The 21830-nt window shown below is 35.7% G+C and overlaps 1 protein-coding gene and 1 pseudogene across 8 annotated transcripts in view; one reads left to right on the top strand and one right to left on the bottom strand.

Moving 5' to 3' along the window:
* ATP2C1 (ATPase secretory pathway Ca2+ transporting 1) overlaps positions 1-21830 on the top strand; it is a gene marked incomplete at its 3' end in the record, with an annotated part of 171920 nt that overhangs the window by 73168 nt on the left and 76922 nt on the right. For all 7 annotated transcript variants that reach the window (XM_082684261.1, XM_082684260.1, XM_082684264.1 and 4 more), the window contains 6 exons: positions 5995-6105; positions 8494-8610; positions 11195-11284; positions 13264-13299; positions 16406-16467; positions 20758-20866. In XM_082684261.1, coding sequence (XP_082540387.1) covers positions 5995-6105; positions 8494-8610; positions 11195-11284; positions 13264-13299; positions 16406-16467; positions 20758-20866 — 525 coding nt within the window. The remainder of the gene's footprint in view (positions 1-5994; positions 6106-8493; positions 8611-11194; positions 11285-13263; positions 13300-16405; positions 16468-20757; positions 20867-21830) is intronic.
* On the bottom strand, positions 1300-4934 carry LOC309842316 (putative elongation factor 1-alpha-like 3 pseudogene; annotated as a pseudogene). The gene is made up of 2 exons: positions 4920-4934; positions 1300-2825 (listed from the first exon to the last, which is right to left on the bottom strand). The product of its transcript is annotated as a putative elongation factor 1-alpha-like 3 pseudogene (transcript).

Raw genomic sequence — 21830 nt, 5'->3', positions numbered from 1 at the left:
AACAAAACAACCCAGCTCTTGAAACCTATACTCCATTCTGGTTATAATAATCCCCTTTCTCTGCTCTTTTTTATAGCAGAACTGGAAAGGATTATCTGTCCATGCAGTCTCTACCTTGTCCCGTGCTGTTTTCTCTGAATTCACTCCTGTCTGATTTTTGTTCACTACCACTTCATTGAAACCACTCTCTTTATCTCTGTGTTGCCAAGTTCAGTGGTCAATTCTCAGTCCTCATCTTAATTTTTCACTAACATTTGACCTAGCCATTTACAGCCTCTTTAAAATACTTGTTGCACTTGACTTCTCTTTTGGTGCTCCTTTTACCTTATTAGTTGCTGCTTCTTGGTCTCTTCTCTTGGTTACTGCTCACCTCTGATTGCTATTTTGGAAGAAGGCCCTAGGGTCATGCCATAGACCTCTTCCCTTTCTTCAGTGCTGGTGTGGTTTATTCTCAGTTTTAATACCACTTATGTGCTAATAACTACCCCCACTCATCTCTAACCTGGGCCTCTCCTGTATGTACACATACCTTTCTACCTCATGGACATTTCTACCTAGAAATCTAATGGCTGGTTCCTTTGCTTTTTTTCAGGTATCCGTGCCCAGATACCACCTTATTGGAGAGATCCTCCCTGCTCCCTCTCTCCCCATATAAGTTGAAACAGTTCCTCCCTTATTTACCCTTCCTTTTTAAATTGTTTTCTGGAGCATTTATTGTATAGTGCATTATTTGTAGTCTTTTGTTTCCTGTGTATGTACATGAGGCTAGTTTTCATTTTCTTCTTACCTTTGGGTCAGTACCAACAACAATGCCTGGTGTATAATAAGCATTGATTATGTGTCTAGAGATGAGATGAGTAAGTGAATAAATGCTGGCTTTCTTTTAGTACTACAATCTTTAGTACTTCATTTTGCCATGCTTCCTCCTTTCCTGGGAACTTTGCACACTCAGTTCCCTCACTTCTTCATCTCTTCCCGAGGCAGCTTCTTGTCTTTCAGTTCTATAAGCATCACTTCTCATGAAAACTTCCTGTCCTGATTGCAATCTCTGTGTAAGGTCTCATTGCCCATGGACTTCTCCCTCATTGTAGTGATCATTTGCAGTTTTCCATTAGTGCTATTCTTTGATAACATTTGTCCCCTTCCTTCTCCCTCCTCCCCTACAGGATGTTTTTTTACTCATTGTTGATACTAAGAACCTACTGCAGAGTCAGATTATCAATAAATGTGGTGTTTGTTGAAAGAGTAAAGGAGTGAACAGATTACTTTTTTTTTTTCCTCATTAAACTTTTGTTTTAATGGGTCTCAAAATTCTGTGACAGATTTTTGGTCAATTGTGCCCAAATGTGTTATCATTAACCAGTCTTTTACAATTAAACTTAAATGGTCAATTGGCATAAACAGTTCTGAGACTGTTCTTCCACCACTGGTTAAGACTGGGGCGGCAGGTATTGGGGATAATATTTGTTTAGCCTTCTGAGCTTTCTGGGCAGACTTGGTGACCTTGCCAGCTCCAGCTGACTTCTGGTCCACTGCTTGATGACACCCACAGCAACTGTCTGTCTCATGTCATGAACAGCAAAATGGCCCAGAGGAGGATAGTCAGAGAAGCTCTCAACACACATAGGCTTGCCAGGAACCATGCTAACAATGGTAGCGTCACTAGATTTCAATAATTTGGGACCATCTTTCAGCTTTTTTCCAGAAGGACAATTTATCTTCTCCTTCAGCTCAGCAAACTTGCAAGCAATGTGAGCCATGTGACAGTCCAGCACAGGTGCATATCCAGCACTAATTTGGCCTGGATAGTTTAGGATAGTCACCTGAGCTGTGAAGTCAGCTGCTTCCATTGGTGGGTCATTTTTGCTGTCACCAGCCACATTGCCATGACAAAATCTTTGACAGATACATTCTTGACAGTGAAGCCCACATTGTCCCCAGGAAGAGCCTAACTCAAAGCTTCATGGTGCATTTCAACAGACTTGACTTCAGTTGTAGCATTGACTGGAGCAAAGGTCATCACCATGCCATGTTTAAGGACACCAGTCTCCACTCGGCCCACAGGGACAGTACCAATACCACCAATTTTGTAGACGTCCTGGAGAGGCGGACGCAAGGGCTTGTCAATTGGACGAGGTGGTGGCAGAATGCAATCCAGAGCTTCAAGCAGTGTGGTTCCACTGGCATTCCCATTTTTACGGGTGACTTTCCATCCCTTGAACCAAGGCATGTTAGCACTTGGCTCCAGCACGCTGTCACCATTCCAACCAGAAATCGGCACAAATGCTACTGTGTTGGGGTTGTAACCAATTTTCTTAATGTAGGTGCTGACTTCCTTAACAATTTTCTTGTATCTCTTCTGGCTATAGGGTGGCTCAGTGGAATCCATTTTGTTAATACCCAGTGTGTAAGTCAGAAGGGCATGCTCACGGGTCTGCCCATTCTTGGAGATACCTGCTTCCAATTCACCACCAACAGCAGCAACAATCAGGACAGCACAGTCAGTCTGAGATGTGCCTGTAATCATGATTTTTATAAAGTCTGTGTCCTGGAGCATCAATGATGGTCACATAATACTTGCTGATCTCGAATTTCCACAGGGAGATATCAGTGGTGATACCATGTTCACATTCAGCTTTCAGTTTATCCAAGACCCAGGCAATCTTGAAGGAGTCTTTTCTCACCTCAGCATCCTCCTTCTCTAATTTTTCTCGATAATTCTTTTGTTGATCCCACCGCATTTGTAGATTAGATGACCAGTAGTGGTAGACGTACGCAAATCTATGTATGTGTCTGATGACGACGATGTTGATATGAGTCTTTTCCTATACCATTCTGGTTTAGGTTGAGTGGTGGTTTCACGACATCTGTGTTCAGGTGGCAAATGTGTTGCGAAAAAGCTGAACGAATTACTCTTATAAGCCATAGAGATAATGATCCATTTGAACTACTAAATATAACATTTGCTTTAAAAGAAAACAGGAATAAAATTCAATAATTTCCTTAATTTTAGGTTGAAGTGGAATCTAATAAGCATAAATGTAGTTGAGATTACTGCCCTTGGCCAAGAAATTTGTGCTGTAGCTTTCCCCTATTGATAGCAGTCCTTTCAGTGAAATCTGTCCTTATCACTTGGCTGTCTAGCCTTTGCCAGAATACATCTAGTGCTCTTCATTCGAACTCCAGAAGTTGGTTGGCTAGGAACTTACCCTTTGGTTTTGTTGTTTCCTTTTTTCACATGGCAGCTTTTTATATATTTAGAGAGAAATCATCATGTCCCTCCAGTGTCTAAACATTATTAAGTGAAACTGTCTTACTTTCTTCTGTTGTCATTTTTTAGCTCTTTTGGGCCATGGAGTGCTCATTAAGGATTTTATGGAGAGTGTATTCCCACATAGTCCCTGTCTTTTTTTTTTTTTTTAAGATTTTATTTATTTATTTGACAGACATCACAAGTAGGCAGAGAGGAAGGCAGAGAGAGGAGAAAGCAGGCTCCACACGGAGCAGAGAGACCGAGCCACCCAGGCGCCCCAGTCCCTGTCTTTTATAACAACTACCAAAAGATTACTTTACAAAGATTTTATGAGAAAGGCTCCTGTACTGCGTATTGGGTACTTGAGATAGCAATTTTCACTATATCAATGATAGAAAAGTACATTTTATTATTTAATTTTAATTTTTAAAATATTTTATTTATTTGAAAAAGAGATATAATGAGCACACGTGGGGAGTGGCAGGGGAGAGAGAGGCAGAGGAAGAACCAGGCTCCCCACTGAGCAGGGAGCCCAACTGGGGGCTGGACCCCAGGCCCTTGGGATCATGACCCAAGCTGGAGGCAGCTGCTTAACTGACTGAGCCACCCAGGCGTCTTGAAAAATAAATTTTAATAGAGGGGCACCTGGGTGGCTCAGTGGGTTAAGCCTCTGTCTTCTGCTCGGGTTATGATCTCAGGGTCCTGGGATTGAGTCCCACATTGGGCTCTCCGTTCGGTGGGGAGCCTGCTTCCCCCCTCTCTCTGCCTGCCTCTCTGCCTGCTTGTGATCTCTCTCTCTCTGTGTCAAATAAATAAATAAATTTTAAAAAATACGTTTTAATAGATTATTGCAAATCTAACTTTACGCACCTCGATTGGTAATTTAGTTCTGTATTGAGCTAATTGTACTGGTGAATATACATGTAAATGTTAAATAATATTTTGAGAAAAATAGTTGTTTCAGCCCTTAGTACTAGTGGGTCAGGTGCTATATTAATGGATGTGATCTTTACACAGCTTTTGGCACTATTATCCCTGTTTGTATGTGAAGAAACTGAGGTACAGGAATCTTAGAAATAAAAGGTTTTATTAATCTTATTGTCACTGGAGGTAATGTAAATATATTTTTTCCTTCTTAATTTTGCTTTAAGATTTCACAAGATAAAATAACCATGTCACATTGGTTTAGTTCTCATTGTTTTTTGCAGGGTTTACTCCAGTGTTTAATTTAGGGATGGTAAAATGAAATCTTTCCCATCATACTTTGTTCTGTAGGTTTGAAATAAGGACATTCAGTGGCTCTAAAACGAGTATGCAACTTTTAGGAGATTTCCAATATTTTCTTTAAGGTTTTGAATTTCTCAAATTATGTAAAAAATATGCTTTAAATAATTTCAAGACTCTGTTTTGTATGAAAGAAAGGTAATCTATTTCCAGTTTCCTCAAAATTTTTAGTTATTAGTATCTTCTCATTAAAAGTAGAAAAATATTTCCTCTTGCTTTAAAGTACTTAAGGATTCAGGAATGCCTTTTAAATAAATGAGATTAGAAAACATGAATGTATTTGATTGTTCCAGAACTCAGTTACATGAGGGAGTACTTTTTTCCCCACAGGTATTTACTATTTTTGGAGTAAGTGTGAAGATTTTTTTACAAAGACACACACCTCTAATGACAGCATGCAGGTCTTTTACTGTCTTATAATAATAATAGAAACTTAAGTTATTAAGTTATTAAGTCATTAAGTTATTCTTCTTTGATCAATCTCATTTGTTGTCTTAAAGAAGTGTTGTGTCAAAAAAATTTTAGGGAAATATTTTACCCTAAAAAATGTTGATGAGCCAAGGTTGGGAAAACATTCCCTCTGAATGCTTAAAGACCTGTGTCTTGGCAGTAAGAGGATCACTTCAATTTCAGTATTTTAATCAGTGGATGTGTAGCAACTGAAATGTTTTCTATGCTAAAGTTTCTGTGGGGAGATTTTGTCTCACTTTCTCAAAACTTTTTGTCTATAAAGAAGCTGTTAGCTTAGGACCCAAGGCAAGTCCGGATCGGGGATTTATTTCTGGAAGTGTGTTAATAAATAAACACTTCTGTAGATACTTCTTATGAAGCTGCATCAAGTAGATACCATGGTTACCACCAATTCTGTGATTTACTCTGTTTGTTCAGAGCCCCTGCCCTAACTGTGCATCCTCTGCTGTGTGTCTCTTCTGCTCTTTGTTTTCCTGCTGGCTGGGGAATTGGTTTTTAAATCTGACTTGCTGTCCTGGTACTTACGTAGAGTAGCCCGTTGTTTTTTGGACAGTTAAGAAACAGGCTAACCAACAGGAGTAGTTAAAATGGAGAAAACTTAGCTGTTCTCTGTCTTTCCTGTTAAACATAATGAGTTTGGAGGATTAGGACTACATGTAATTCTCAGGATCTGCTAGGCAGGACATCTGTTTCACTTTTTACTCATTGCATTGCTGTAGAAATAGCTTTTTAAAAAATTTAATGTGGAAATTAAAAATTTTGTGTCCTAGCTGGTACTGGTGGCTTAATTTTTGAGATGTGCTTTCTGGAGAAATAGCACATAGTAGAAAATTATCATATTAGGACTAGATAATTATTACTCTAAAAATGTTTGCTTTCTAACTGGAAACTAAGTTTCTGTGAACATTTGGATTTTCATTTATTCTAGACTGTTATTCCAGTTTTTTGGTAAATTCAAATATTTTTCCTTTGGTTTTATTTGCTAGGTTGCACGTTTTCAAAAAATTCCTAATGGTGAAAATGAGACAATGATTCCTGTATTGACATCAAAAAAAGCAAGTGAATTACCAGTCAGTGAAGTTGCAAGCATTCTCCAAGTAAGTGGTTGGTGGGGAGGAAGCGAATAGATAGCAAATCAGTCATTTAGACTATAGGTAAATGCCATCCAATAGAATTTCCTTTGATGACATTGTGTCGTGTTCTGCACTGTTCAGTACAGTATCCAGTAGTAAAATACGGCTACTGAGGAATTTAAGTGTGGATATTTAGATAAGGAACTAAATTTAATTTAATTTTTATTCACTGAAATTTAAATGGCTGCATGTGGCTAGTGTTTACCTGCAGCTCTTGGTCATTAACATTGCCAGGAACTATTAATGCTATGTAAGGATTAGTTGGATTAATAAAATAATTTATTAACACAAGTGGAGTTAGGTGTTTATCTTTTTTATAAGTGTTTTCTGAAGTAGAGTAAAAGGTGAGTATAAGATAGAGACTGTAAGTAAACTTTAATTGCTTATGTAATTTAATTTCTTACTGGTTTTAAAAAGCACAATCTAATGTAACATGAATACTGTTTTTTATTTTTCTTTCAGAATTCATATATTTTAATGATGGCATTAAAAATGTTGGATATCTGTTTTTTGAGGGTTTTTTGGTTGTTGTATTTATGTTGTTTTAAAGGCATTTATATTTTTAAGTGTTTTAAATGTTGTGAGATTGTTACCAAAATTTATCATAAAGCTTTTGGCCAAAGAAATTGATTATTTTAGGGATGCAGGTAATTTCATTCTTAAATGATAGTTATGATAATAAATCATGAGTGACAGTGACTCTTCTAAGTTTCCCAGACCCAATTCCAACATGGTTGGTGGCAAGGTGCAGGGTGGGGGGCGGTTCTCCCACACATAACACCAAGCAATTCTTGGATGCTCAGTAATTTAACTCAATTTTAACAGTGTCTACCCAGAGATAGCATCAGATTCCATAGGTCAAGAGTTCAGCCCTAGAAGACTTCCCCTTACTCTTGACTTCAGAAGTCAGTCATAGGCCCCATGCTGTTGTCTGTGCTTTTGTCCTACCCACTACAGATTAGAGGTTCCTCCTTACGTTCATTTAATTTTCTAGAGTGGCTCACAGAGCTCAAGGTAACACTTATGTTTACCAATTTATTAAAAAGATATGGTAAAGGATACAAATCAACAGCCAGATGAAAAGTTACATAGGTCTGTCATGGGGAAAGGGCCTGGAGCTTCCATGCCCTCTGGAGGTATACCATTCTCCCCTGTCTCCATGTGCTCACCAACCTGGAAGCTCTCCAAACCCAGTTCTTTTGGGCTTTTATGGAGACTTCATTGCTTATTCATGATTGACTGAGTCATTGGTCATAGGATGGAGGTTGAACCAACCTCCATCCTATCTCTTTGGCTGATTCAACCTCCATCCTATCTCTTTCCTCCTCAGAGGTGAGGGTGCTAGGACTAAACCCTGTGATCATATGGTTGGTCCTCCTGTCTGCCAGCTGCTGTTCTTGGGTGGGGCCTGAAAGTCACCTTCATTAACACAATGAAAGATGCCTTTATTGTTACCATCCCAGGAAATTACAAGGGTTTAGGAGCTGTGAGCCCACAACCCTGGAGGGAAGACCAGATACAAATGAGACGTATGTTTTAGTTATCTGAATGATCATATATCATATATATTTCTTACAAAACACAGTATTGCAGTGATTGAAGAATGTAGGTGGTGTTCATAGAACATAATTATTTTCAGTAATTTAGGAACCACATGTTACCTGCTTAAAGTGATTATACAGTCCAAGAGTAAAAAGTAATAGCAGTCTGAGGGTTTTGATAGGCTCAGAGAACAAGAAAGGCAGTTATGGTCCATTGAATGTTCTTTTGGAGAAACTAGTTTTAGAAAATAAAACAATGAAAGCAAACAAAACTAATTAAAATGTACCATATTTTGTTTTCTGTAAGTCATGTGGCTACTTTTTATTATTTCTCTTTTCCCAGAGAAAATCCTTTTTGTTTATTAAACTGTGCCTTATTGCTTATACTCAAAAATTGCTAATATAATAATGTATTAATACCTACATTAATACATACATAAAACATCAATAAATTTTTTTTTTGTCAGGGTGTAATTTACATGAAATATAATGTACCCATATTAACAGAATAGTTTGCATTTTGATAATGTTAACTACTGCCGGAATTAAGATATGGAGCACTTTAATCATTCTTAGAAGTTCCCTCAGGTCCCTCTGCAGTTAATCTTTCTAAGTAGATTTTGCTCCTGGCCCCAAGCGACCACTGATAATGCTTTTTTTTTTTTTTTTTTTTTTTTTTTTTTTTTGTTACAAGTTAGTTTTGACTATTGTGTAATTTCTTATAAATATGAACATAAATATGTATCCTTTTTTTTTCTTCTTTTGTCCTCTGCTAACATTTTCAGTAACTTTTATGTGTAAAATCTAATAGGCTGATCTTCAGAATGGTCTAAACAAATGTGAAGTAAGTCATAGGCGAGCCTTCCATGGCTGGAATGAGTTTGATATCAGTGAAGATGAGCCACTATGGAAGAAGTATATTTCTCAGGTGAGATATTTTTATTTCCTCCTCTGCTCTGTAATTTACATGTATTTTTGTTAGTGTAGTTGTTTACTTTTGTGAAGTTTTCATTCTTTCTTTCTTTCTTTCTTTTTTTTTTTTTTTGGTAGAGAAAGGAAATAATATGTAAAAATGTTTTTTACCTACATTTTTTCTGTTAGGGTTTGCTGTTAAGTTGGAACTTCTATAATTTTTAGTGTGGAATTCTTTACGAATGTATAACATGGAGTGATACTTGAACAGTAGTTTCCTTTACAGATCTCTACCTTACACTTGTTTTATTATAAGGAATGCTAATATTTTTTAAAGTAATACGGCCAGCTTAGAAAATGTAGTAAAAATAAGGTAGTTTGAATCCAGACTGCCTGGTACAAATTCTGTCTTTATTTCTTACTAGCTGTATGATCCTTATTATCCATTCAGTCTTATCTATAACACAAGGATAATAATTTTAGGAGATTGTAAGCTATCAATAAACAATAGCTATTTTTAATTATATTTTGTCAATATCCTAATCTTTTCAGAAAGATGTATTGTAGGATTTTCTTTTATCTTGATAACAAATATGTTAGTGTGAAAAGTTCTAAGAATCCTGTGGCCAGTTTTCACCTCATAGGGTTAGTTTGCCAAACAAGATCTTTTTATTTTTATTTTTTAACAAGTTCTTTTTAGTAAAGAAAACCTTTAATGCCTTCTAAGTGCATTAGAAGTACTTTTAGAAGTACTTTTAGAAATACTTTTAGAAGTATTAGAAGTACTATTAGAAGTGGCTTTTCTAAAGGTCATGTTAATGGGCCCAAATTTATCAGTCTTAATTTTGCAGATGAGTTTGTCTAAAGTGGAAAAACTGTATTTTTAGGGATTAAAAGAATCTCGTGTGTGTGTGTATGTCTCTCATATGTTTGTAGAGTATTTTTTGTATGCATGTTGTATTCTCACATTTACCACATTTCCATATTACCTAAAACTTGAGGAAGTTCATTCTGAATTTATAAACCACAATGATTGGATTTATTAGTAGGTAGTATAATTTAATGTTTTACTTTTTTATTCCTGTTTCAAAGCTTGACTACCTGCATCATGGAATTGCTATGGGAATGAAACAGAAGTAGTGTAATACAGTTCAGCACAAACAGCAATTAACAGCAAATATCAGTTGTTAGTCATAAAGCACTGGGTGACTCTGTTTCTCTATGAAGAACACTGAATTTGTTTCTTTGCAAACATTTGCCTGGAACCTGCCATTAATCAAGTAGTGTGCTTGCTACCATGGTGTAGCTATTTCAGAGGTTATAATAAAAAAGCCGATGGGTCTTATCCTCAAATTATGATGATAAGAGCTAACATTTGAAGAGAGTGTTCATGGTTTACACAGTGTTTTAAATATACATTCTTAGTTCCTCTTTACCACAGTCTTGGTATAAGGTAGTATTTTACCAAATGAGGCACTTGGGTCATATCTAAGTGACAGGAGCTGGATTTAAACCCAAGTACTCTGACTCAGGCAGGTGTGTGAGGTTCCTTAACCCTGAACCATATTGCAGTTGTAGTTTTAGTTTGCTAGAGTAGTGATTTTCAATTGTCTAGGTGTTAGAATCACTTGGGAACACTTAAAAAATGCTGAAGCCCGGGCCCTATGCCCAGAGATTCTGATTTAATTGGTCTGGTGTGATCCTAGGCACTTGTTAGAAGGTCTTCACATGATTCTGGTGTGAAACAGGGTCAGAACCACTGTGCCAGGGAATGGAGTCATAAAGGGAATGGGAGGTGATAGCATCTAACCTCGCTGCTGTGATATCAACGGGCTGGGGCTTTCTGGTGGGATGAATTCTTTGTAGCCTAGTTACTTTGCACCTTTAATAGTGATTGGCACAACTTCATCAGAGGAAGATGTTCTGGCAACAGAGGTCTGATGCTTAAGGAGTAATGGAAAGAATTTAGGGTAGCTCTGGTGTTGGTCATTTAAGTGCTGCCTGGTTGGGTTGGTGGTGTGGTTCTATTTCCTTAGATACTATTGCTTCTGCCAGATAGATATTAGGAAAACCCGCATTTGGAAAATTTTCGGCCTCTGTTGAGTGGATCTTATTGTGGCTTTTAGCTGATGAAGGAGATTATTCGTGGGGCATGTGGATCAACCACAGAATTGTAATCTGTGCTAATTTATTAAGTATAGGAATGTTTGGATTTCATAATTTAGGTGTATCCAGTGTTAACCAAAATCTTTATCTTAAAAATCATTATCCACTTTCTAGCCTCAGTAGACATTCAGAACAGCTGTATTTATTAATTAATATACCAAAAATACATGCATATCATAAGGAATTGGTAAATTCTTAGTTTTAAGTATTGATAATTTAATTTTCTTTTCTTCTGAAAAGGAACTTATGAAATGATGACTTTTAATGTAGTTAAGTATAAATACTTTTTTGGTTAATTGAAGAGAGATAAACTCTCAAACTTAAACTCCTAATTTTCTAATCATGTAGTTTTTTTTTTTTTAAGTTTTTGTTGTGATGGAGCACAACTACCATTCATACAAAACTGTTGAATTGCTGTTTGTTTTCACTTTCAGTTTAAAAATCCCCTTATTATGCTGCTTCTGGCTTCTGCAGTCATCAGTGTTTTAATGCATCAGTTTGATGATGCTGTCAGTATCACTGTGGTAAGAAAAAATATGTATATTTTTAAATTGTTGGATAATCATTTAAAATTAGGATTGGCTTTTATTTTGGAAAATGAATTGAGAAGTGCATAATGTTTCTTCAGGTTTTTTGTTAATATCTGAATTCTGCATTTTGTTGTAGTAATCTCAAGTAATGTTCAAGGGTCTGTGATTAACACTCATAGGAATTATTTAACAACCATATAATTTTACAGATATGAAATATTTTGTAACATATTTCTGGTTAAAATTTCAATTTAGTTTACTTTCTGTTGAGAATATTTTACTAATTATGAACTGAAGCCTGATGATTATGAAATTAAAAATGTTACTTAACAGTGAACACTCTATTTACTATGAAAGATTTTATTCTTTCTGGCTAAGCTGTTCTAGCTTTCATTGAAAGTTTCCTCTTCTTTTTTTCTCTCTGGTTTATTGTAGTATAAAAAATTTATAACAAGTACAAGCATTGATTAAAGCTCTTGTTTGTGGACTTCCAGGTGTCTCTAAGACCTTTTCAGGGAGCGTGTTAAGGTCAAAACTATTTTTATAATACTAAAACTTTTTTTTACTTTGGATATTTGCATCAGTGGTGCAAAAACAATAGCAGGTAAAACTGTTGACTCAAGTCAAAATAATGGCACCAAACTATTCTAGTGGTCATTGTTTTCTTTTATTGATTCTCTCAGGGGTGTTTTTCATAAAGCAGTAAAAATTAATTTCATTAAATCTTGACAGTTGAGTACATACCTTTTGAATATTCTCTGTAATAAAATGGGAAATATGCATAAAGGACTTAATGTATATTGAGGTACAATGGTTGTTTCAAGGAAGGGCAATTATGGTTAGCTGAACTAAGCTTTAACTAGAAAGAATAAATGATAGACAAACTTGGTTTTTAAGACTTGGATAACTGAGGCACTTTTTTTTAAGGAAGTGAGTGAGATGAAACTATCGCTTCAAGAAAAATAAACAGCATTTATGCCAGTGATAAAATTCAAGCTTTCAAGTGATGCTTAGAATTTTGCAAAATATTTATGAATTACTACGTGTTAAATAGCTTCCCAGTATTTGACTATATTCTAAAGAGATCAGTAGTACTTCAATGAATGATTTTTTTTTTACTAATAAGAAATGTGTCAACACTTGAAAGATTTGAAAAGCCAAGTGAATCAGTATTTTCTACATGACCAGTGTAAGATGTTAACAATGTTTTCAGTGACCAAGGTCCATTCAAATTGAAAATAGATCAGTGGATTTTACTATAATAGATTATAAAAAGTTCATTGATACAGTTTCGATTCTACATTGCAAATTACTCTAAGTAACTGACACTTTTCTAATTTTGGTGTAGTAGCTAAGAAGAATATCCACAATCTGAAAAATCTTTTAAACTATTCCTTCCTTCCTTTTCCAACATTATCTGTATGAGATTAGGTTTTCTACCTATACTTCAGCCTAATCAGCATAGAACAATAGATTAAATGCAGAAGCAAGTATGAAAATCTAGCTTTGTATTAAGGCAGACATAAAAGAAAAATCGAAAATGCTTGCACTTTAATCCCAAATTTTTTTATTTGGCAAGTGTATTTTTCATAAAAAATGTATGTGTTAACATTTGTAATGGTTTTTTATTACTTTTTAGATGAATTAATAAAAAGGAATTAAAACTGAGCAATTGAAAAAGTATTAAATTATGGTTAAATATCAATAGGTTATATCCCACATAAATGCTGGTTTTCCGTTTGTTAGAGCAGAAGGGGATCTTGAGATCAAATTTGAGAAGTTGTCCTAGGGGAGTTAAACCGCTGTTGGATGTCTGTGTTTTCTCTAAAGCAGAGTTGTGATTTCTTCCCGAGTTGATATCAGTGCTTAGTGTCTGGTATCTGGGGACTGTAGATAAAGTTAGAAAAATAAAACATGATTATTTCTGAAGTTATGGTGTCTGCTTTAAAAGGTTGTTTCTTTGTTTTGTTTAGGCAATACTTATCGTCGTCACGGTTGCCTTTGTTCAGGTGAGTAGGTGACCTCTTTTGTCAGCATGAAAGTGGTATTTTAGTTAATTTCTTAAAAAAACTGAGGTGGCTTATGGGAAAATTTGTGGTTATTGGGAGTTGGTGATACTGGTTAGAACAATTCATTCTTTGTTTTTGAAATGATTTCAGAAACTCAGTTCTCCAGGGTACTTAGTGGAACTAACTTGAGTGCTTCAGTTTAGATAGTAGCATGAAGAAAATGTAGTTTTTATTTGATGAAATTAAAGGTAACTGAAGCAGATGGAATCAAAAAGCACAGTAATAGAAATAAAGTCCAGCAACAGGTTTAAAAAATTTTTCCACTTAAAAAATTGGGCCAGGTTTAAATTCCTCATTTCCTACACAGAAAGAATGTTCTGATGTGGATCAAACTTCTAATTCAGCATAGACATTGAAATAGTAAATAAAAATGATGAAGAACCCCTTTTAAAAATGAAATGTGAATAATGTAGAGGTAATGGCAGGATTTTTATCACAAGTGTAGGCATGTATAAAAATGTAGGCTTAGTTTTGTTTATTTACTATCTGATAACTTCATATTTTATAACAATGTTGGCAGGTTTCATTTTATTAGCTAAAAGTTTTAAAGCATAGTTAATAAGAATAGAAGGATTGGGGCATCTCGCTGGCTCAATTGCTGGAGTGTGTGACTCTGGATCTTGGGGTTATGATTTGAGCCCCACATTAGGTATAGAGATTACTCAAAAATAAAATAAAAAAAAATAAGACTATTCTAGTTTAGGGAAAAATGTTATATATGATACTCAGGTTCATGTTGTTTTGTCTCTTAAGACTGTATTTTAAGTGATTGTGGTTATTCTCATGTCTGTGGTTAATTCCTTGAGTATTTCTTGTCATTATTCAGGTTTTCTAGGCAACCTCTAATTGATTAAGTTACTAGTTTACAATAACCCACTGTAGAAAAGTCACTTGTAATCAGGTTATCAGCAGCAAGTTTGTGAGCTACATCAGTAGACTGGCAGGGATTCTATTTCCAGGGAATCTTCTTGCTTAGAAAAGACAAAAGTTGCCCTGGGGCAGGTGGAGCTAGTTAGTCTAGTAGAGGTCCTTCCAGGCGGACCTTCCAGGTCATCCTTCAAGGCAGCTCTTCATTTAGACATGCAAGTGGTTACTACCCACTCAACCAGTAATTGGAACCCTCTTGCATCTTTAATAATGCTTAAGAAATACTGAGTGACTTTCTTCAGAGGGATTCCAACGATATTATCACAATGGATAAGAGGAATTTTGCTTGTTCTGTTGGTATATAGAGAGTACCTACCTCAAAAAATCCTACAGAATTGTGATTTTAACATAGTGTGGGATTTTTCCACAAAGATCCCATGTTATGTACTGAAGGTAATGGCAGGAAACCATCTGCTAAATGTCTCTGTCATAGGTTTAGTTGATGGAAAACTCCACAAAGAATTGAAACATTTGTGAAAAATGCAGTTTCAGATTGGTAGGTCTGGTTTCTTATACATACATGAGCCCTTTACCCAAATTTGCCTTGAAACCAACAAAATATTCTTAAAACTGCAATTAAAAACCCTCTCTAAAAAGATCCGATTTTGCTGCCACTTAAATTTAATATAGTACTTTGTCATGAAATATCAAAACTCTGAAATTATCAGTGATTTAGCTTTAGTATTTATGTTTTTATCTGGGTTCTAGGAGGAGAGTGCTTGTGTATTTTTATATTTATGTCTGCCCTTTTTTCCTTTTCTTTCAAATCTCCATTTCTCACCCCATTGTATCCTCCCACAGCCATGAAAATAGCTAATTGTTTTACATCGCCATAAGTTGATGCCACCTTACAATAAACTTAAAATATAACTTTTAAGCGTTCACTAGAGATGACTGTCAGGTTTTTAGTGACTTGTTAAAACATGGTTTGATACAGAAGTATCTCTGTAGTTGAGGGGAGTGAAGCCTAAGAAGGCTGAAAAGGGAAGTAAAGATTGGGAAGCTTCTATGTCATTTATTACTAGGATCTAGATCTTGGTGAGTGTTTTCTAGACTTATGTGGAGTTTTTGGGTAAAACTTGCAAATTATTTAATATCCGAGTTATGGTTGGGGAGGGATGTCTTAGAATTTTCATATTATAGATTTGCCTTACTCACATTTGTTCCTCTTGCCTAAGTAAGAGCTGATTTAATTCTAAGTTACTCTTACACAGCTTTGCATCTGGTATTTCAAAAAGTTTGTGACGGATGTGAAATTTTGAATAATACTGGCACTGCAGTCATTACAAAACACTCCCCAACTTTAAATCCCACTACTCACCCTTCTCCCTTTTTAAACTTAGATCAAAAGATTGGTGTAATTAGTGCAAACGTGAGACAAAAATAGCAGTGATGTTATGTGAGGCAAGACTGCCCATGGAAACGTGGACTGAGTAGTACGGTGAGATGAAAGATGTCTTTGGCCCTCAGCTTTGACTGTCTGCATAGAGAAGGGCTGGAGCATCACAGACTTAGGGCTCCTGAGATTGTCTGCTTTTGGATAGTTCAGGGTGGTGGGAAAGGTGTCTGTGAAAGGAGTGCCAGCCACAACTTACTCTTATTTAACAGATGTTCTTTCTAAGCAAACCTACTCCTTAAACCTTTGTAGTAAGCATGTGCTTAAATCCTCAAAGCAGATTTGCTAGCAGTGTATTGTCTTTGGCTTCTTTGGTCATTAAATACTAAAAGTAAAATTATCTTAATCATGAGGCTCAATTATTTTAACTTTTAATGACTGAAAATTATATACTCTTTGGACACACTAATGAGTGTTCTTCATTTTCTTATAAATAAACTGACCTTAGATTTCACATTGAATATTAACATATAAAATTGGGAATATTTAATTGTCAGAATTGTTTAGCCACTATAATTTGACATTATTTAATAAGGGATACACTTTTATTTATTAGGAATATAAACACAAGTAAAGGAAAAAATAAGAACTGGGGCAAATTTTTTTTAAAAGAGATTATTATTAAGTCTAACATGAAATATGTACATAAGAAGATATGTATTTGTGTTTCTTTATAAATGTTTTCTCTTATTATGTTCTGCTATTTTTTTTTTTAATAAATAGGAATATCGTTCAGAAAAATCTCTTGAAGAACTGAGTAAACTTATGCCACCAGAATGCCATTGGTATGATCCTTGTTTCTGATTATGGATTTCTACTTTTTTTTTTCTCAATTGAAGTATAATTAGTATACAGTGTTATATATATAGTTTCAGGTGTATAATATAATTATTCAGCATTTTATACATGACTTAGTACTCATCACTGTAAGTATACTCTTAATCTGCTTTATCTATTTTACCTATACCCTCACCTATCTTTCCTCTGGTAGCCACCAGATTGTTCTCAGTATTTAGAATCTTTTTTTGTTTGTCACTTTCTTCTTTGCTCATTTGTTTTGCTTCTTAAATTCCATATATGAGTAAAGTCATATGGTATTTGTCTTCCTCTGTCTGAATTATTTCACTTAATATGGACCTCTAGGTCCATCTGTGTTGTTGCAAATGGTGAAATCTCATTCTTTATTATGGCTGAGTAATATTCCTCTCTCTCTCTCTGTGTGTGTGTGTGTGTGTGTGTGTGTATATACACACCACATCTTCTTTATCCATTCATCTATGGATGGAGACTTGGGTTGCTTCCATATCTTGGCTATTGCAAGTAGTGCTGCAATAAACTCAGGGATTCATATGTCTGTTTGAATTATGTTTTCATTTACTGGATCATATGGTAATTCTATTTTTGATTTTTTGAGGAATGTCCATGCTGTTTTCCACAGTGGCTGTACCAGTTTACATTCCACCAAACAGTGCATGAAGGTTCCTTCTTCACATCCTCACCAACACTTGTTGTTTCTTGTCGTTTTGATTATAGCCATTCTGATGGATGTAAAGTGATATCTTTTTTTTTTTTTTTTTTAAGATTTTGTTTATTTATTTGACAGAGATCGCAAGTAGGTAGAGGGAGGACGAAGCAGGCTCCCTGCTAAGCAGGGAGCCTGATACGGGGCTTGATCCCAGGACTCTGGGATCATGACCTGAGCCGGAGGCAGAGGCTTTAATGCACTGAGCCACCCAGGCGCCCCTGTAAAGTGATATCTTATTGTGGTTTTGATATGCATTCCCTGATGATTTGTGATATTGAACATCTCTTCATGTGTCTGTTGGCCCTCTGTGTGCCTTTCTTGGAAAACTGTCTATTCATGTCCTCTGCCCATTTTTAGTCAGATTATTTGTTGTGGGGTGCGTGTGTGTGTGTGTGTGTGTGTGTGTGTGTGTATCAAGTTGTAGGACTTTTTATATCTTGGATATTAACCCCTTATTGGATATATTTTTGCATATATCTTCTCCATTCATTAGGTTGCTTGATCTTGTTGTTTTTGTTGTGGTTTCTTTTGCTGTGCACAAGCTTTTTATTTTCATGTAGTTACCACATTTAATTTTTGCTTTTGTTTGCAAAAACTCTTGTTTGAGAGTTCATGTCTAGAAGAATGTTTCTGTGGCTGATGTCAAAGAAATTACTACCTGTGTTTTTTTCTAGGTGTTATATAGTTTAGGTCTTAATTTTGAGTGTATTTTTGTGTGTGGTGAAAGAAAGTGGTTTAGTTTCATTCTTTGGCATGTAGCTATCTAGTTTTCCCACTAAAACTTACTGAAGAGAATTTTTTTTCTTTTTATATATTTTATTTATTTGACAGAGAACACAGTGAGAGAGGGAGCACAAATAGGGGGACTGGGAGAGGAAGAAGCAGGCTTCCTGCTGAGCAGGGAGTCCGATGTAGTGCCCGATCCCAGGACCCTGGGATAATGACCTGAGTTGAAGGCAGATTCCTAATGACTGAGCCACCCAGGCGCCTCTAAAGAGACTGTCTTTTCCCCCGTCGTATGTTCTTGCCTCTTTTGTCATAGGTTAATTGACCGCATAAGCATAGATTTATTTCTGGGCTCTATGTTCTGTCCCATTGATCTATGTGTCTGTCTTCCCATTTGTTTGGGTCATCTTCAGTTTCTTTTATCAGTGTTTTATAGTTTTTTGGTTAAGTTTATTCCAGGGTATCTCATTCTTTTTAGTGCAATTTTAAAGGGATTGTTTTCTTAATTTCTCTTTCTGCTTCATCATTATTAGAGCATAGAAATGCAACAGATTTCCCTCTAAATCTACTTTGTTGAGTTTTTGTCGTGAATGGATGTTGTACTTTGTTAAATGCTTTTTCTGAATCTGGTGAGATGATTATACAGTTTTTATCCTTTCTCTTGTTAATGTGATGCATTATATTGATTGATTTTGGGAATATTGAACTACCCTTGCATTCCTAGAATAAATCCCACTTGATCATGGTGAATGATATTTTTAATGTGTTGTTGGATTTGATTTGCTTATATATATATATTTTTTTTTTAAATTTTATTTATTTTTTTATTTGACAGTGATCACAAGTAGGCAGAGAGGCAGGCAGAGACAGAGTGGGAACCAGGCTCCCCACTGAGCAGAGAGCCCAATGCAGGGCTTGATCCCAGGACCCTGGGATCATGACCTGAGCTGAAGGCAGAGGGTGTGACCCACTGAGCCACCCAGATGCCCCTTGCTTATATTTTTTTGAGGATCTTTACATCTGTCTTCATCAGAGATAAATGCCTGTAGTTTTTATACTTTATAGTGTATTAATCTGGTTTTTGGTGTCAGGGTAATGCTGGCCTTATATAAGGAATTTGGAAGCTTTTGTCTTCTATTTTGGGAATTGTTTGAGAAGAATAGTTATTAACTCTGCTTTAAATGCTGGGTAAAATTCACCTGTGAAGGGCACCTGGATGGCTCAGTTGGTTAAACAACTGCCTTTAGCTCAGGTCATGATCCCAGGGTCCTGGGATTGAGACCCGCATCAGGTTCCCTGCTCAGCTGGGAAGCCTGCTTCTCCCTCTGCCACTCCCCCTGCTGTGTTCTCCTGCTCTCTCTCTGTCAAATAAATAAATAAAATCTTTAAAAAAAAATTAACCTGTGAATCCACCTGGTCCTGGACTTCTACTGGGAATTTCATTACTGGTAATTAGTCTGTTCAATTTTCTTTCTTCCTGATTCAGTCTTGGAAGGCTGTATATTTTTAGGAATTTATCCATTTCTTCAAAGTTGTCCAGTTTGTTGGCATGTAATTTGTCATAATATTCTCTTATAATTCTTTGTATTTCTGTGATATTATTATTTTTCCTGCTTTATTTCTGATTTTACTTATTAGAGTCCTCCCTCTTATTTTCTTGAGGAGTCTGGCTAAAGGTTTATCAGTTTTGTTGATCTTTTCAAAGAATTGGCTCCTAGTTTTACTGATCTGTTCTATTGTTTTTTGGTCTCCATTTTATTTATTTTGCTCTAATCTTTATTATTTTCTTCCTTCTACTGGCTTTGGCTTTATTCTGCCAATTTTCTTTATTTGAGATTTTTCTTGTTTCTTGAGGTAGGCCTGTATTGCTATGAACTTTCCTCTTAGAAAAATTTTTGCTGTGTCCCAAAGATTTTAGACAGTTGATTTTTTTTTTCTTTTAGAAAATCAGCAAGGAAACAATGACTTTGAGTGACACATTAGACCAAATTGACCTAATATATATATTCAGAACATTTCACCCCAAAACAGTGGAGTACATATTCTTTTCAAGTGCTCATGGAACATTCTTCAGAATAGATCACATATTAGGCCACAGAATAAGTCTCAATAAATTCAAAAAGATTAAAATTTATATCCTGCATCTTTTCTGACCACAATGATATGAAACTGGAAATTGTCACAAGAAAATATCTGGAAAGAACACACATGCATGGAAGCTACATGGCATGCTGCTAAATGAATGGGCCAACCAAGAAATCAGAGGAAATAGAAAAGTACATGGAGACAAATGAAAATGGGTTTTCACTCCTAAAAAAAAAAATGGATAGGAGTAGTCCAGTATACTTTATGGCACCAATTTCTCTAAACATAAGGTAGAAATCATTAGTCCAATGTGAAAAATTCATGTTCTCTTCAGAAATTATAATATTAAAACTTTTAAGTTCTAATATTGAGATTTTGAGACATCGATTTATTCAACAGAAGCTTTTTTCCCTTGTGTGACTATGTGCTAAGCACTGCTGGGGTTGCAGTGATGCCCAATCAAACAGACCCAGAATAAGGTTGCTTCAGTTTTCACATTTTACATTTGAATGATAACTGGTCATTTTTTCCAATGATTTTTTTTTTGCCATCTGAACATCTTAATTACCAAGAATAGAAAAATAATTGTTTGCTTAGTTTCTTTTTCACTTAGCTTCTTTGTAGTATTAATAATACTACAATGTATTTTTCCTTGCGTGAGTCCACTAGAAAAAATTTTTTTTAAATAAGTGGAGTGACTTTCTTTTTTTAGCTGTGGTTGTTTCTGTTTCTGTTACAGTGTACGTGAAGGAAAATTGGAACATACACTTGCTCGAGACCTGGTTCCAGGTGATACAGTTTGCCTTTCTGTTGGGGACAGAGTTCCTGCTGATTTACGCTTGTTTGAGGTAAGTTTGTTGTTTTAATTTCTTTGGGCTGCTGTAATGACATACCATAGCCTGCATCGCTTATAAACAACTGATTATTTCTGATAGTTCTGGAGGCTGGGAAATTCAAGATTGAGGGTTCAGCCCAGTTGCATTCTGATGAGGGCCCTCCTCTGGTTCATAGCTGGTGCCTTCTTTCTGTCCTTACATGGTGGAAGGGGCTAGGACGCTCTGAGGTGGTCTCTTTTATAAGAAGACTAATCCCATTTGTGAGAGCTCCACCCTCATTACTTAAGCACATCTTAAAAGTCACACCTCCTAATACCTTATATTTGACAGTTAGGATTTCAGCATATAAAGTTGCATATATGGGGACACATATTCAGAACATAGTATTTGGTAATCTGAGAAGTGAAAATACTTGGATGTAGATTGAAGGATAGACATGAGTAATTTTAAGAATTAATGCATAGTTGATTTGGACTCTTGGTTTTCAAGTTTAAAATGTAACATATATAAACATGTCTTCTTTTCTTAAAATATATTTATCTTTACCACAGAGTCTTTTGAGATATCCATTAGTGAATCAGCTGATCTTTATGAAAATGTGTGGTAGGTCTTGTGGGAAACACAAAGATGATGTAATGAGTCCTTCTGATCAGGGAGCTTACTATTTGTGTACATAAATCACTCACCATATAATAAGAACCTGGTAAGTGACTAAGAGAAGTACAAAGAATGGAGTGTCAAAATTTAGAGAAAGGAGTGTTTACTTCTGATTTGAATGAAAATCAGATAATGCCTCAGACAACATGGCCTTGGTGGTGAGAATTGAAGGGCGGTACTAGGCAGAGATGAAGAAGTCCATGAAACAGCATTATTCAGATCACTATGAGTGTCCTACTGTATAGTATAGGGCTAATGGGAATATTTTAAGGGTAGAAAATATATGGTGGAATCAGATTCAGGGAGCTTTGGATGCAAA

Source organism: Mustela nivalis, assembly GCF_964662115.1.
Source record: "Mustela nivalis genome assembly, chromosome: 1".
In the NCBI taxonomy this organism is placed as follows: Eukaryota; Metazoa; Chordata; class Mammalia; order Carnivora; family Mustelidae; genus Mustela; species Mustela nivalis.
The sequence above is the reverse complement of the archived record's forward strand: the minus strand, read 5'-3'. Positions and strand labels throughout refer to the sequence as shown.